The sequence below is a fragment of the Geotrypetes seraphini genome, chromosome 3 (genome assembly GCF_902459505.1).
Source record: "Geotrypetes seraphini chromosome 3, aGeoSer1.1, whole genome shotgun sequence".
Classification (NCBI taxonomy): domain Eukaryota; kingdom Metazoa; phylum Chordata; class Amphibia; order Gymnophiona; family Dermophiidae; genus Geotrypetes; species Geotrypetes seraphini.
Window position 1 is genome coordinate 327,545,955 of NC_047086.1, and position 17,865 is coordinate 327,563,819.

At 41.2% G+C, this 17,865-nt stretch overlaps 1 protein-coding gene across 1 annotated transcript; it reads right to left on the reverse strand.

The window, feature by feature from the left end:
* Positions 1-1,746: 1,746 nt before the first annotated feature.
* NKX2-4 (NK2 homeobox 4) lies at positions 1,747-3,228 on the reverse strand. The gene is made up of 3 exons (XM_033939953.1): positions 2,859-3,228; positions 1,951-2,399; positions 1,747-1,887 (listed from the first exon to the last, which is right to left on the reverse strand). The coding sequence occupies exons 1-3, from the start codon at positions 3,226-3,228 to the stop codon at positions 1,747-1,749; spliced, it is 960 nt and encodes a 319-aa protein (XP_033795844.1).
* Between the last annotated feature and the right edge of the window lie 14,637 nt (positions 3,229-17,865).

Consider the following 17,865-nt stretch of genomic DNA (forward strand, 5'->3'; position numbering starts at 1 on the left):
GGTATTAATTATGTTTGCAATACTATCCTTTGCAAGAATTATTGGGGGGAGGGTGATAAATAATATGTATATCCGTTTTCTAAGTTGGGGAATACATTGTATTCAAATTTAAATTTTAAAAATCTGAAATGTGAAAAGATTCATAGCCATTCTCTTAGCATGCATTCGACTTTCCCAATGCATAAAAAATCAGCTTAATATTCGTTTCTCTTATTAGATAATACATCATTTTCATTTTTTTCTGCCTGCATCTATTTAAAACAACCAGTGGTTCATTTAAAGCAATTTAAAATTTGAGATAGAACAGTCATACATAATTAATGTGTAAAACAAAATATTTACATTAACAGAAATCACTTCTGATTTATATAGAAAGTAACACTTCTGAAGCAGTTTTCAGAGCTCGTTTTGGAAAAAAAATGGCACACAATCAAGGTTAAAATCTAAAAGGGAAAACCTGTTGAACCAATGAATATTTATTTTGCACTCCTTTAAAAGATCTGGTTTATTTGTTTAACACATTTGATGGAAAGGTAAATTATTGCAAATTATTTTGATTTCTACTGCGCACCCAAATTAGGTTGCATTTTAGGACAGGAGAAAAATCCTGGAGTGCAGCTTGACTGCAGTCTGTAAAGTTTTGCCCGATGTAAAGAGCTGGGGATTTAAATCTGGTGTGTCAATGGGGAAGGATGCCATTTCTTAAATTACCTGGAATCTTGCAAGACTAAAAGGACAGCACATTTAAGTTTGCTTTCTGCCTCGATTTCTAAAAAGGCTTTCTCCCACGGCGGGCAAAACATTTTGAAAATAACGTAGTCCAAGTGTCCTGACCTAGATAAACAAAAAATTTTGACTATTGGTGGATTTACTTAAACAGCATCTTTTGCTTGTTGCATGTTCTCACCATTGTTGTTTTTCTTCTGTAATGAGTATGAAGTACTTTCCAGATAGCATTAAGAAGAACTCTTAAATCTGAACATTAGATTACAAAATGCTGAAAAAATATCCATCCGTAGGCTGCTGCTTGATTCTATTGTCACTTTCTTTTATTGCCCCAGTGAAAATACCTCATGGATAATGTTGCGCCATGCCTCATCGACCTTGAATTACAATTCAATTTTCTTTCAATCAAACAAAAAATGAAAATGCACTTAAGGAAGGGGCCCTTTATAAAATTAATTCTTCTGAGATAAGATGCTCTTCAAAAGATTTATTATTCATGTTCAATTGGTTTTAAAAGTATCTATATACAGAGCAGTCAAGCTAATTTTTAAAGTAGCCTACGGATTCTGATGATTTGTTAGTTCAGTAGTATATCGCTGATCTCTCAATCCATTGATTTTTCCTCCATTCATTTTAATTTCTGTCTTCGTACCCTATCTACACACAAGAAATTAATTCAGAGGGAGCCTGTTATATCACAATAATTTAGGGTTTTTGTTTTTTTTACCTGAACTGTTGCTTCATAGTTTCCTGAGCAACCGGTTTTAAAATGGACAGGTCTCCTAGGCCTTTATAACAGCTCAAATTATATTTTTTTCTGAGGAACTTGACACATCTTTGAGGGTCTTCCACCGTTTACCGGTTTACTGCAATCACCACGAAAATAGGAAAGCTCACAAGTAAGTCCCTTGCTAAACATTCCAATCGAGAGGGAGAGTACAGTTTAAGGACCAACCAACCGATAAGTGCATTGGGCTTTTGCTTTGTATTTGAATCCAAAGCAAGGCAAAGCCATACATTTTACCACGTCCTGCCATAAAGCAGGTTCGGGTTCACCATGCCTCCGTTATAATCTACACTCGACGTGTCCATTGGAGCCATGCTGGCAACTTGATTGTGGAGAGTAGGAGGACTTGGTGACATCTCTTCTAAATCCGGAGCCTGGGTTAAGGAATTCACCTGCTGGTTTTGATGTTGGTGAACCGCAGTGTTGGAAGGATGAACCCCGCTGGAACCATTTTGCTGGGGCTGACCAGCCGTTGATATGCTGGAGTTGTTTTGGCAGGGCTTTCCATCTTTTACCAAAACTGGCACTGCCACCCTCCGAGGTGACTGTTGCTGGCACAGATTATTCTCTTGCTGAAGCTGCTGGGTGACTTTATCCTTTGCTTGTCTTTTCATTTTGTACCTGTGATTTTGAAACCAGATCTTGACTTGTGTTGGTGTAAGGTGAATCATACTAGCCAGGTGCTCCCTCTCGGGAGCAGAGAGGTATTTTTGTTGTTTGAATCGCCTTTCTAGTTCGTAAACTTGTGCTTGAGAGAAGAGAACTCTTCTTTTTCTCCTCGGGGTAGCGTGGAGAGGTGCCATGGACTTTGCAGCCTCGGCTATTCCTGTCAGCGTGCCCATGCCAGCCATGTTCATACCGGTGGAAGGTCCCATGAATCTAGAAACTGATCAGAGTGTAAATTAACGCAGGTTAGTCTGTCTAGAACTAAAAGAAAAGAAACATTCACTATGTTCAAAGAATGCAAACTTATTAATAGTATTTACACTTCCGGGCAGTCTTTATGATGTATATATTTGTTAAATTATATCCGATTTGCCTAGTATGACCAATGAAGCGCTTCCTGAAGTAGTATTTTTGTAATATGTTTCAATGATGTGCCTGGGATCTTGAATAAAATGTTTAGATGCAGCAAAACAATTTTTTTAAAAAAGACATAACCAGTTAAGTTTTACTAACTGAATCACTTGGACGGTGGACGTGATGGTACCTTTATTTGCAATTGGAATAAACGTGTATTTTACCCTATTCATGCACAATTCGGATATGTTTTCTAGTTCTCACTTCCCCCAGGAAAGCGCTTTCCCTTTTTTTTTTTTTTTAATTTATTTTTTTTTTAGCTTACTTGTCGAGTATCTGGGGTCTGCGTTGGCTCCGTACCAGCCTGTAGCAGTTGCGCCGTTCCTCATGGTATCTTGGTAAGAAGGGATGTCTCCCATATTGCCAATGCTCCCATTGCAGTAGCCTCCCATGGCGCTATGCGAGAACTGTGAGACGCCATGTGGCATGTGGTAAGTGGTCGCCACGGTGGCGTTGTGGCCCATAGCGTGCTGCTGCATCCCTGCCTGAGAGATCTGGTTGTGTCGATAGGCTCCCAGAGGAGAACTCAGGTTCCCTGCGCCATCCATGCCACCAAACTTCTTGTACGTCTCTTCAATAGGGCTCAGGATGTCAGTCACTGAAAAGGGCGTCGTATGCTTTGGGCTCAACGACATGGTTCAGCAACCGAGCAGGTAAAAAATTGATGAACTGATCAACCGTGTTGTGTCAGTTCTTTCTCCTTGTGGATGGCTACGTAAGAGGGTGCTTGGAGGACGCCTGAGATCCGATTGATCGCCTTGGAGAAGTAGGCGAGCCCTAAGCGCTCTTATCTCGGGTTTATTTTAGCCCGGCGCCAGGTTTACAACAGACACTAAAGGGGAGGGAAGGGGGGGGGGGGGAGGAGGAGCGATGCGAAACGAGCAAACAATAGTCATTGACATCTTTCAAAGATAATTGAGTAAAAATGCAGTTAGTTTCATATTTACCTAGTCACGATGCCTCCTTTCCCCACCCTCGATTATTTATCGCTAAAGTTCTAGTGTCAAGCATAAGACAGACGTAGATCGGAGGTTGCTTTCTATTAGAGCAGGAGAGGCCGAGGAGGTTAGATGACTGACTTCAGATTTTTAAACCAGAATCTAGCGGTCCATTTAAAATAAGAACTCCGTAGTACAATGACTGTTCTTGCCTAGTCTAGAGCCGCCTAAGTTAGGCGTGCTTACCCATCATTTTGTGTCAGCAGAAGGACACTTTTTTCCCCCAAATTATCTCAAAGTATCAAAGTCCACAGAATAAGGTGGGGGCAAAAAACAGAAACACTTATTTTGTAAATACGACTTTTATTTCCTTATATTTTCAGCTTATTAGCGCCGAACTGTTTTTAACAGGTATCAGATTTTATTTTATTTTTTCCATTTTAATAGTTTGCCACTTTGTAATCGGCCCAACAGTTCAAGGTAAGGGCGTAGATTTAAAAGCAACAAGTCAGTCGCACGTGTTGCAAAAGACAGACGCGCAAGGGATGATAAGAGTGGGTTTTGTGCAAAGAGAAACCGAGAGATGTCTTTGGAAATGCTTTCAAGAAAGCTGTTCAAAGTGAGAGAAAACGAGCGAGGCAGTCAACTTCGGTACCAAAGAATTAGTGAGTGAAAACGAAGATCGCCAAGATATTGTATTGGATAAATATGGAGTGTTTTCCAATGGGTACTTCCTAATTGAAACGTTAATCCCAGGGACAGACAAATGGGGTTCACGAGAGAGAACGTCACTGTACAACCTGAGGGCTTTTCAAGGTTTAATATCAATTCCAGATCGCTAGCAAACCCCCCCCCTCCCAAAAAAAAAAAAAAACCTGGAGAAATGAAAGTGGATGTGGACCTAGAAATCAATGACAGCAAAGAACTGGTCTTTAGGTCTCCATTCCTCTAATACAAAGGAGTATAGCAGAGAAGGGAGCAATTAAAATTCCAGCACCTTTGAGTGCCCAAAAATAAAGCTAATACACAAATAAAATATTTACTGATACCAGAACAGAACAAAAAAAATATACATTCACCAGACGAGTGTTAGTTCCCGAAAGTTACTCCAGAAATGGTTACAGTTTGGTTTTATTTCTGAGAACATAGTAAATAAATAAAATTCTGGTGAGAATTTATTTTATTCAGTTCAGTTATAATAACGCAGTTTTGTTTGGTTTGCACTGGCAATTATTTTAATGGAATGTTTCTTTCGATTCATTAATAGTGTCTCAAGTTTCAACGCTTGAGTGCTTTATGTTTGGGGAGCGAGGTTGGGAGAACAGGTAAGACATCTGTTTTCGGAAATAATTCCATTTTCAAAACAGTGTTTGAGAATTGGAATTATTGGCAAAGTTCTTTTACTTCGATTTAGCTCGTACCTTTCTCGGTAGTGGCTCGGGGTCAGTTGCATTCTACTAATAAATGTCATGCTCCAGAGTCTAAGAGTAGCGGTGGGATTTGAACTGGGCTTCCCCGGTGCTCTAAACATTCCGTAGAAGCAAAGAGCTTTCACTACTTTTGGACAGCTTCTGGGTGACATTTAGGAAATACCTTTTTTCAATTTCAACAGCAACATAAAGATTGAATGTGACTTTTGGGATGAATGAAATTAGTTCACCGATTGACAGAGAAGACCAGCATGCTATAGGGTTTACTAAAACGATTTCAAACATAGATGGAACGAATAGAAATATTTTCTTATTCTATGCAGAAACAGGTCTGGACCCGAACTCTGTCCCTTAAAACTTGGATTTTAATCATCTCCCTCCTCACTGCCTAGTTTGCAACGGTGATTAAATTAGCAAGACCTAAGAATTATATAAAATTTGATCGAGTTTAGTTCCCTAATCTAATTAAGCAGCCTGCAGAAGGATTTTAATTCCTCCGACGTTTCTGAATTTGGAGATGAACTGATTGATAGAAAGATCCGGGGTAGATATAATTTATAAAGGCAATCTAAATATATTATACTTTTAGGGCTCTTTTTACAAAGCCGCGCTAGCGGTTTTAACGCACGCACCGGATCTTCCGCCTGCTCAAAAGGAGGCGGTCGCGGATAGCGCCTGCGGCAATTTAGCGCGCGCTATTTGGCGCTAATCGGCTTTGTAAAAGGAGCCCTTAGGTTAACAACCCTGGTTCCCTACTTTTAGCGCAAACTATTTTACAGCTGCTGTTCCTCCTTGCCCAATTTACCATCCTTATTCTAGAATTACTCATTTCATCTATGGATAAATATATAATTTTACACAAGAAAACTAAGGTGTTTGAAACTGAACCTTGTTAGGTTTGTCGAGGAGTGGAGTGTAGGGGGATTTTTGCAATTACAGGTAGCGAATCGGTGACATTCTACGGAAGTCTTTCATGCATTTCCCCCCTTCCCCCCCCCCCCCACACACACACAGGGACGGGTAGTAGTTGCACGATTCTGTGACCTTTTCAGTGTACAGTATATGAACTTTGGTCTGTGCACACCCTGAAAATCGTCGGTCTGGCTATGTGGGTTTCTCTTTTGAATTAAAGTATTCCGGCGGGACAGGGCAGGTTCTCAATAAAGTAAGCAAATAGTTTGTGAATGCAGAGATTTCAGCATTTTTAGACCTAAATATTGTAGAAAGGTAAGGCAACTTATTTTTCACACTGAAAAACCTTTCCTGAAGGTGCTACACCTTTGACGCGCGCACACTGGCTACAGTTTTACAGTTGCTGGAGGAAAAGTGCAAAGCGTTATCCACTGTACTGTGGGAAAGGAAAGACTTTTGAGAAACTCGAAAGATTCGTACATTTCCGTTTCATTGCCATTAACTTGATATTGCCAGAATAATAAAAGCTAAGAAGGGAAATGCAGGAAAGTACACAGATATATCAGGAAGAGACAGTCTTGCATCAAAAACAACCTTGGATTTGACTTACGTTTTCTTAGATTAACTTTCTCATCTGTGTCGTCTGTTTCCTAGATAAGTTTGCGGTTTATTTGTGTTCACGATCAAATCACTAGTTAATAAAACATTTTTTTAATGTTTATTTTGTGTAATCAGATTAAACTTTTTTTTTTTTTCCAATTGTTTCTTTGTTCCAAGATCTTTAGTGCTGGATGTATTAAAAGTCGTGTAAAAACATGAAATGATTTTTGCTTTAAAAATACAGCTCCTCAAGCGGAACAAGAAGAAAGTTGGACTTCGTTTTAAAGAAAGAAAAAAGAAAAAAAAAAGAATTTATACACAATATATTATCAGCTAATGATAATACACTTAAAAGAAAAGCTAGCAGGTGATGTTAAGGTAAGCTAATTGCTGAAATGTATGGTTGGCATGAATTGTTTCCAATTGCTAATTTCCAACAAGTACGGACCTCGCGGATCTAAACCCGCATGTCCTTAAAAATCTGAGGTCCGTGCCGCTTGTAGTTAGTTTCTGGCTCTGACAGACCTTGGTGACAATTTAGCTCTGACGGATCCATCTCAGCATAGGGAGGGAAAAGTATTAGGATCCGTCAGCGCTAAAATGTCACCGAGGTCTGTCAGAGCCAGAAACTAAAAGTGGCTACTTTGCTGGCAATAATTGAATGTTTACAGAGCCCGGACGGTTGGGCCGGTTCCCCGCCACTGGTATCTTTTGCAGGAGAGATTTTCTGCAAAACTTCATTAAGAGGAATGGTTTTAGTCTCTGGCTCTGACAGACCTCAGAGACATTTTAGCGCTGACGGATCCTAATACTTTTCCCTCTCTATGCTGAGATGGATCCGTCAGAGCTAAATTGTCATCGAGGTCTGTCAGAGCCAGAAACTAACTACCAGTGGCCACGGACCTCAGATGTTTAAGGACGTGCGGCTTTAGATCCGCGAGGTCCGTCAGGTCCGCGTTTTACCCCTTCCCGTAAAGTTTAGTTGCTACGATCAATCCTAAAATCTTTGAACTTAAGGTGGTCCCTCCCTGGTCATTTTGACAGACTTTGAAATCAGGCTGAATTTATGGGTATGGTATGTTCTAAACCAGTGTTTTTCAACCTTTTTACACCTATGGACCGGCAGAAATAAAAGAATTATTCTGCGGAACGGCTTCGGTCTGTGGATCGGCAGTTGAAAAACACTGGGCTAAGTCATGGGTCAGACCCCGCCCATCTCTACCTAATCTCCACCCCAGACCCCGCCCCATAATGGTACTAATTGCACCTTGCGCGTCCTGTGCCTCATCTGGAAGTCTTTCCTCTGATGTTGCAACGTCAGAGAGAAGGCTTCCGGTTCAGGCGCAGGATGCCCGAAGGAGCCGCTGCCCGTGGCTTTATGCACTGAATCAGTTAGGAAGAGGGAGCTGGCTCGAAGATAACGCCGCATCGATTGCACCGTGGACCGGCGGTTGAAGAACACTGTTATGGGCCTGATGCACATGCTGGCCCTGTGGACCGGCAGGAAATTTCTGTGGACCGGCACTGGTCCATGGACCGGTAGTTGAAGAACACTGTAACATTTAAGAGACCCCCATTACGTAGAAAGTATGGGCACCTTTTACTAAGCCGCGTTAGGGCATTAACGCACGGAATAGCGCGTGCTAGATGCTAACGCCAGCATTGAGCTGGCGTTAGTTCTAGCCACATAGCGTGGGTTTAGCGCGTGCTAAAATGCGTGCGCTAAAAAAGGCTAACACAGCTTAATAAAAGGAGCCCTAAGTAGGAGAAAGAGTGGAACTTGGTGAAAATTAATTCTGCTTTAGGTATGAAATATAAATTAGCGTAGAGGATTTTCAAGCGTATATAGCAGCACATTTCTGACTCGCAACTGTCCACAACTTTCTATGATTTGTTTTCATTCTGTTGCTAGTTCCATGGCATGTCCTCTTGCATGGTTTAACCATTTCATCTCATTCATGATTTTATTGTCAAATATATTTTTATTGAGCTCAACAAAGGAAGGTACAAAAACATCAGAAACCAGAGGAAACAAGCTCACATTTAGAGACAAGAAACAGCACTAGAGTATCACCCCTACATACAAAACCCCATGTACCCCTCCCCCCAGCATCAGAACAAGCAACAAGATTCAGCATACATCCCCCTCCCAAACCCCGCCACCCCACCCCCCTCCCCAATCCTCCTTTTAAACATACCCAAAAGAAGAGCAGAAAACAAATAAAACTAAAATAATCAGCAGGTGCGGGAAATCAATCAAAACAAGAAGTCAGCAATTTAAGAGGTGGCTACGTGCCACCGGAGTCATAGTGTTCCAAAATGGCTCCCAGGTAGGTTGAAAAGTACGTCCCAAGAGTGAAGAAAAGTCCTGTATATCCCTACGTTCCCACGTCAACAGGGTGAGCAGGCGACATCGCCAGAGGGAATAATCAGGTCCCTCCCTCTCCAGCCACGTGAGCAGAATAATAATAATAATAACAACTTTATTTTTGTATACCGCAATACCATAAAACAGTTCAGAGCGGTTTACAGGAGAAGAGACTGTACATTTACAGCGAAGATGCAGAGTCAGATTAACCAGGGTAAAGTAACCAATAACAGTAACAATTAAAATTAAAAAGTAAGATAGGTACTTAGAAATTCCCTTACTGTCCCGAAGGCTCACAATCTAACTAAAGTACCTGGAGAATAACAAAGAAGTGAAAAATAGAGATAGAGGAAAAATAAGAAATAAACATTCTAACAAGACTACATTGATCTAAAATACTTTGGAAGGATGAAGAGAGGAGAGAAAGGAATATATACAGTTACAAGGGAGTGCAGGATGAGGATAGTAAGAACCAGGGAAGAAGAGGTATATAGGTGAGGAAGGAGAGGAAAGGAAGGAAGGATGGGGTTAGAGAAATTTATCAAAGAGGTAAGCTTTGAGAGATTTTCTGAAGGATAGGTAGGATGGGGCAAGAGAGATGAGGGTGGTAAGGCAATCATTCCATTTGCCAGCTTGAAAAGAGAGGGTTTTGTCCAGGAATCTTTTGTAAATACATCCCTTTGGCGAGGGGAAGGCAAACAGGTGGGCATTGCATGTTCGGTTAGAGCCTGGGAACACAAAGTGATGTGACAGGTATATCGGGGATGATCCAGTCAAGGTTTTAAAGCAAAGGCAGGCGAATTTGAAGATGACCCTTGCTTCAATTGGAAGCCAATGAAGTTTTCTGTAGAAGGCGCTAACATGGTCAGACTTTTTGAGGCCATAGATGAGGCGGACGGCGGTGTTCTGAATAAGTCTAAGACGTTTAATGGTTTTCTTGTAGGAACCCAAATATATGATGTTGCAATAATCCAAGGTGCTTAAGATTAGGGATTGGACCAGCAGACTGAAGGTGGAGAAATCAAAATAGTGTTTGATAGAACGGAGTTTCCAAAGGGTGGAAAAACATTTTTTACCTGAACATTGGTATGATCTTCAAAGGTGAGGCAGCGGTCCAGGATGACTCCGAGAACTTTAAAGGTGGAGTTGATTGGATATGTTAGACCGTTGAGTTGCAGGGTGGTGGTCGTAAGTTTGTGGTTGGGACTTGCAAGAAAAAATTTGGTTTTATCTGGGTTTAGTTTCAATTTGAAGCGAGTGGTCCAATTTTCAACCATGGTGAGGACAGTTGAGATGTGTTGTACTGTCTCTTGTGACAGTGAGGTAATAGGGATGATGATTGTGATGTCATCTGCATAAATGTAGGATTTCAAGTTCGATAGCATGTGTCCCAGTGATGCCATATAGATATTGAACAGAGAAGGTGATAGAGGGGAGCCTTGGGGAACTCCACAGGGGTTGCACCATGTATGGGAGAAGGTTCCATCGTTATGAACTTGATAGGTGCGGTTTTTTAGGAAGTCTGTAAGCCAAGATAGTACTTGCCCGGAAATGCCAATGGAATCGAGGCAGCTAAGCAGTATATCATGGTTTACCAGGTCGAATGCACTGCTGAGGTCAAACTGGAGTAGCAGTGCGCTATTACCCAATGAGAATAGTTGGAAGAGGTGATCGGTTAATGAGGCTAGAACGGTTTCCGTGCTATAGTTGGTTCAGAATCCTGACTGGGAATCGTGAAGGATATAAAATTTTTCTAGGTAATCCATGAGGTTGTAATTGACAAGACCTTCCATGATTTTGAGGAAGAAAGGAATATTGGCAATAGGTCTGTAATTGGCGACTGCAGAGGATGGTTCCTTGGGATTTTTGATTAACGGAGACACGAGGATGTGGCCGAGTTCCAGCAGGAAGAAACCAGTAGACAAACAGAGAGTGATCCAGTTGAAGAGTTCGGCTTTGAAGGGGAGAATACATTTGAGGGCTATCACCACAGTCCACTGAAGAAAGGCAGCAGTCCCTGGTCGTCATTCATGATTTTATAAATTTCCCAGACCTCCTTTCTAAGTAGTGGCTCTTCCAAATAATTTCTTACATACATTCTATCTGCATTTCTAGCATCTGGGGCACACAGGGCTGAAATTTCAAAGTGTTATCCGCAGTGACTCCAAGATTTCTTTCTTGGGTGGTGACTCTTAAAAAAAAGGAACCTAGCATTATGTACCTCTAGTTGGAACTATTTTTCCCTTTATGCATCATTTTGCACTTTTCCACATTAACCCTTTAATTGGCAGATGGTGAAATGGCTGCTTTATGTAACTTGATGTAGAACGAGAGCAACAGTGCCAAGTGGCATTTGGAGATGCAGATCTCCCATAAGAAACATAGAAGACACATGTTGCTTCTGAGCAACAATGCTAAATAAAGGGCGACATTTCATCTCCCATGTCTGGAATGGCATTTTAAGAAGAAAATTCAAATGGGGAAATCGTATGTTAGAACATGATCTCCTGACAGAACCTGTTCTAAAATGCATAGTGAAATGGATATCTGTGTGCCAACAGTGCAGCAGGAAAGTCAATTTTAGAAATAAACACATCTAAAATATGGATGGGGAAATAGCAGGCAGAGAGATGTCTATTTCACAGCACATAAATGTCTGCTGTGCAGTAGGAACATAGATGTTCATAACACTATCACCTGCCCTCTCCCACTTCCTTAACCTCAACTCATCAATTCCTATGCCAAACAAAAGAGCTGCAGCCCCCCCTGAACCCTACCCTCTCCCACCCCCAGCCCACTAGAACCTACCCACAGGGTACATGTCCCATATCAGTGTTCTCCGGAGCAGTGGTCTCTCATTGCTGTTGCCCAGGAGGACACTAGGATCCAAGATGGTTCCGGGGGAGGGGGGGCATAGGAGCTCTGGCTCCTTTGTTCAAGGGAGTATTTGATAAGTAGGAGTTAGAAAAGCATGAGAGAGGTCAGGAGGGGAATTGAACCTCTTGGGAGGAGGGACAGGCAGGGCCGGATTTAGATGAAAAGAGGCCCTAGCCTAGGCTATTCCACTTATGAGGCCCTTTCACCTCCCATTTTTAAGTTTGTAAATTACATGAGAGATAATAAAATACATCATTACTCTGATATATATCAATATGTTAAATGAAACATTGGTACTAACCTTTATAAAAAATGTGACACGGATCTTGAGGCCCTAGGCTGGAGCCTAGTTAGCATAGTTAGCCTATAGGAAAATCTGGCCCTGGGGACAGGGCTTTGAATCTGCCAAGGAGCTGGGGGAATTATGGGAGCTCTGGATGGGGTAGATGTAAGAAAGAAGTAGGGAGATTGTGGATGCCTTTCAAGAGGCTCTGTTCAGACAAATGGTGATGGAACCCACGAGGGAAAAAGCGATATTGAATCTGGTCCTCACAAATGGAGAGAGTATCTCTAATGTTCGAGTGGGTGCTCACTTGGGTAGTAGCGATCATCAAACGGTTTGGTTTGATATAACGGCTAAAGTGGAGAGCGGCCGCACGATACTTAAAGTCCTAGATTTCCAACGTACGGACTTTAATGCAATGGGAGAGTACCTGAAGAAAGAGCTGTTAGGATGGGAGGACATAAGAGAAATGGAAAGACAGTGGTCTAAGCTGAAAGGAGTGATAAAAATAGCTATGGACCTTTATGTGAAGAAAATAAATAAAAGCAAGAGAAAAAGGAAGCCAATATGGTTCTCCAAACTAGTGGCGGAGAAAATAAAGGCGAAAGAGTTGGCGTTTGTGAAATATAAAAAAAAAACAAGAACAGGAGTGCAGAAAGGACTACAGGGTGAAACTGAAAGAAGCCAAGAGAGAGATACGTCTGGCGAAAGCACAGGCGGAAGAACAAATGCCTAAAAATGTAAAAAAGGGAGACAAAATTTTTTTTTCAGATATATTAGTGAAAGGAGGAAGATGAAAAATGGAATTGCTAAACTAAAAGATGCTGGGAACCGATATGTGGAGAGTGATGAGGAAAAAGGAAATGTGCTAAACAAATACTTCTGTTCTGTGTTCACAGAAGAAAATCCTGGAGAAGGACCGAGATTGTCTGGCAAAGTTACATGAGAAAATGGAGTAGATTCTGCGCCGTTCACGGAGGAGGGTGTTTATGAGCAACTTGAAAAACTGAAGGTGGACAAAGCGATGGGATCATACGGGATCCATCCCAGGATACTAAGGGAGCTCAGAGAGGTTCTGGCGAGTCCTATTAAAGACTTGTTCAACAAATCTCTGGAGACGGGAGTGATTCCTGGGGATTGGAGGAGAGCGGATGTGGTCCCTATTCATAAAAGTGGTCACAGGGATGAAGCAGGAAACTACAGGCTGGTGAGCCTCACTTCAGTTGTTGGAAAAATAATGGAAGTGTTGCTGAAAGAAAGGATAGTGTACTTCCTTGAATCAAATGGGTTACAGGATCCGAGGCAACATGGCTTTACAAAAGGTAAATTGTGCCAAATGAACCTGATTGAATTTTTTGATTGGGTGACCAGAGAGCTGGATCAAGGACATATGCTAGATATAATTTACCTAGATTTCAGGAAAGCCTTTGATACGGTTCCTCATAGGAGGCTATTGAACAAACTTGAAGGACTGAAGTTAAGACCCAAAGTGGTGAACTGGGTTAGAAACTGGCTGTCGGACAGACACCATAGGGTGGTGGTTAATAGAAGTCACTCGGAGGAAGGAAAGGTGAGTAGTGGAGTCCCTCAGGGTTCGGTGCTGGAGCCGATCCTGTTCAACATGTTTGTGAGTGGCATTGCTGAAGGGTTAGAAGGAAAAGTGTGCCTTTTTACAGATGATACCAAGATTTGTAACAGAGTAGACACCGAAGAGGGTGTGGAAAATATGAAAAAGGATCTGCAAAAGTTAGAGGAATGGTCTAATGCCTGGTAACTAAAATTCAATGCAAAGAAATGCAGAGTAATGCATTTGGGGATTAATAATCGGAAAGAACAGAAGGTGGAAGGTGAGAAGCTGATATGCACGGATGGGGAGAGGGACCTATGGGTGATAGTGTCCGAAGATCTAAAGGCGAAAAAACAGTGTGAAAAGGCAGTGGCTGCTGCCAGAAGGATGCTGGGCTGTATAAAGAGAGGCATAGCCAGTAGAAGGAAGAAGGTGTTGATGCCCCTGTACAGATCATTGGTAAGGCCTCACTTGGAGTATTGTGTTCAGTTTTGGAGACCATATTTGGCGAAGGACGTAAGAAGACTTGAAGCGGTCCAGAGGAGGGCGACAAAAATGATAGGAGGCTTGCACCAGAAGACGTATGAGGAGAGACTGGAAGCCCTGAATATGTATACCCTAGAGGAAAGGAGGGACAGGGGAGATATGATTCAGATGTTCAAATACTTGAAAGGTATTAACATAGAACAAAATCTTTTCCAGAGAAAGGAAAATGGTAACACCAGAGGACATAATTTGAGGTTGAGGGGTGGTAGATTCAAGAGCAATGTTAGGAAATTCTACTTTACGGAGAGGGTGGTGGATGCTTGGAATGCGCTCCCGAGACAGGTGGTGGAGAGGAAAACAGTGACTGAGTTCAAAGAAGCGTGGGATGAACACAGAGGATCTAGAATCAGAAAATAATATTAAATATTGAACTGGGCAGACTTGCACGATCTGTGTCTGTATATGGCCGTTTGGGGGAGGATGGGCTGGAGATGGCTTCAATGGCTGGGAGGGTTTAGATGGGATGGAGTAGGTTTTAACAGAGATTTCGGCACAGTACCGGGTAGAGTTTTGGATTCTTGCCCAGAAATAGCTAAGGAGAAAAAAATAAAATAATTTAAATTGAATCAGGTTGGACAGACTGGATGGACCATTTGGGTCGTTATCTGCCGTCATCTACTATGTTACTATGATGTGGTACATGCAGGGCAGGTGCTGGGCACCCTCCCTGCATGAACCACACAGGCTTTGCACTTACCCTGTGCTAATTTTCTGTTAACAGGATAAGTGCAAACAATTATTGACTCTCCCTAGGTGTTCCAGGTAGCAGGTCTAACTCCTTCAACTTGACTTTTATGGACATGAAAACTTAATTTCCTTTCCCTTTTGTGGTGGGGAATGAATGTTCATATTTTTAGCTTGCCCTAGTCTTGCCCCCCAAATTCTGCAGTTTTTAGATGTTTATATCCTGGCTTTGTAAAATCAATATTTGAATGTCCATGCAATATATGGATGTCTAAGTTCTAGGTTATTAATGTCTAAAACATGAAGAGTGCTTCTAAAATAAGCAGAAAATCGTTCTGTAACTTCACAATCTTCTGTTTAAATTACTTTGAATAATGCTGTATAGAAACATGACAGCAGATAAAGGCTATGACCCATCCAGCAAGCGGCCCATCCAGACTGCCCATCCGTAGCATGCACTCTCTCCTCCTCTCCCTAAGAGATCCCACGTGCCTGTCCCAAACTTTCTTGAATTCAAGCATAGTCTTTATCTCTACCACCTCTACCTGGAGACTATTCCATGCATCTACCACCCTTTCTCTGAACAAAAGTATTTCCTTAGATTACTCCTGAGCCTATCACCTCTTAACTTCATCCTATGCCCCTCACTCTGGAGTTTCCTTTCCATTAAAAGAGACTCTCCTCATGCGTATTTATGTCATATAGGTATTTAAACATCTCTATTATATCTCCCTTCTCCTGCCTTTCTTCCAAATATACATTTTCAGATCTTTAAGTCTGTCCCCATACGCCTTGTGATATAGACCACCAACCATTTTAGTAGCCTTTCTCTGGACTGACTCATCTGCAGATGTAACTCACTCATTGCTGCTTTATCTAGATCACATGATGATAGACAGCTTATGTTCCATTATGAACCCTTGGAGGCATTCTACTACTGAACTTTTTCCAATTGGAATATACTGACCTTTTGGTCCTACTATCTGTTTCCTTTCATTTAGTCAGTTTCCATTCCTATGACATTTTAATTTTCTGAGGTCTCTCTCAGGGATTTTGGATTTGAATTTTCAGAAGGCATTTGTTGCTGTATCAACTGACTCACCTTTATCCACATTTTTTACACCTTCAAAAAAAAAATCATAAGAATAGCCACACTGGGTCAGACCAATGGTTTATCTAGTCCAGTATCCTGTTTCTAGTAGTGGCCAATCTAGGTCATATGTACCTGGCAGAAACCCAAATAGTAGCAACACGCCTTGCTGCCAATCCTAGGGCAAGCAGTAGCAGCCCCTATGTCTGTCTAAACAGCAGACAATGGACCTGGATATGTTAATTGCTGTTACCATATCCTCTGTCATTGAGTTTCAGAGCTTAACTATTTGTTGAGTGAAAAAATATTTTCTCCTATATGTTATGAAGGTATCTCCATGTAATTTCATTTAGTGTCCCCTAGTCGTTGTAATTTTTAAAAGAGTAAAAAATCAATTCACCTTTACCTGTTCAACACCACTTGGGATTTTGTAGACCTCAATCATATCCCCCCTCAGCCATCTCTTTTGTCCAATAACCAATTTCTTTTTTAAAAAAATTTTTTTATTCATTTTCAAACTTAGAATAAGTGTGACAAATGTTCAAACAAATTAACAATAAATACATCACTTAACAATCAGCAATGATACAAATCATAAACTCTTATCACCCCCCCTTCCCATCCTTTCCTAACATGATCAAATATCTTATAGAATATGTAATAATAAAAATAACCCCCCTCTTGTGACAAGCTTAAATATCTTGGAGTTTTTTTTAGTCCATCTTTAGAGGATACCATTTCTTATAATAATGACTTTTTGTCATGAATAAAATCAAGCGTATTCTTGCCGGCTGGACTTCATTACAACTCTCATGGTGGGGTTGTCTTGATACCATTAAAATGATGGTCATACCGGTAATTACCTACGTTATGGGAATGCTCCCTTGTCTCTTTCAGAAATACTTTTATAAGAAACTTGAATCCTTACTGACTGATTTCCTCTGGAATCATAAAGCACCACGCATTAGTTTACAAAAACTTAAATGCTTAAAGAAAGATGGTGGTTCATATAGTTTATATGAATATCACGTGGTCTTCTTGATGCATCAGGGTGCTCTGTGGAATTACGTCTCTACTTGTGACTGGTTACCTCCCTGGTTGGCATTGGAATCATTGCTCAGTTCTACACCATTGAGATATATTCATCAGATGAAACTCCAAACACCTCTCCAGTTGAATCCCATCATATCTTCTACAATACAAGCTATAAATGAGGTTGATTATTTCTCTGACATCAAGTGGGAATCTTCCTCCTTGGCTCCTTTATGGAACAACCCTAGGATTACAATCCAAAACAATCCGATATGGAAGCTTTGGCAAGATTGTAACATCTGGACGGTGAACCAACTTTAGTTCTACACCATTGAGATATATTCATCAGATGAAACTCCAAACACCTCTCCAGTTGAATCCCATCATATCTTCTACAATACAAGCTATAAGTGAGGTTGATTATTTCTCTGACATCAAGTGGGAATCTTCCTCCTTGGCTCCTTTATGGAACAACCCTAGGATTACAATCCAAAACAATCCGATATGGAAGCTTTGGCAAGATTGTAACATCTGGACGGTGAACCAACTTTACGATGGTAAACAGTGGTTCATTTATGCTGACATATGTAGAACATATAACTTACCTCCTTCACAGTTCTTTCGATGGCTCCAGCTCACCCATGCTATTAGGAAGGATCTTCTCTCGCTATACTCTTGCACTGCTTACCCCACACTTCTCTCATTCTGTGATAAGTTCTCCTTTAAAAAGCATGAAGCTTCTTCTTGGTACAAGTGTCTCCAACTTTGCAAATTTTCTCCAGATCGGCACTTGAGAGAGATGTGGCAAACAGAAACAAATTTGACTTTGGATGATGAAAGCTGGAACTTTACATGGTTGAATTGTGGTAAGGTCCTTCACTCATCATCACTGTTGCAAACTGCATTCTTTACACTTCATAAAGCATACTGGACTCTACAACGTCT

Excerpts from the sequence above, each read along its gene's own strand:
- NKX2-4 (XM_033939953.1), bottom strand. The coding sequence starts at position 3,228 with ATGTCGTTGAGCCCAAAGCATACGACGCCCTTTTCAGTGACTGACATC. Across the intron at positions 2,400-2,858 it reads AGACCCCAGATACTCGACAA|TTTCTAGATTCATGGGACCT; the intron begins GTAAGCTAAAAA and ends CACTCTGATCAG. Across the intron at positions 1,888-1,950 it reads AGCAAAATGGTTCCAGCGGG|GCTCCGGATTTAGAAGAGAT; the intron begins GTTCATCCTTCC and ends TCCTTAACCCAG.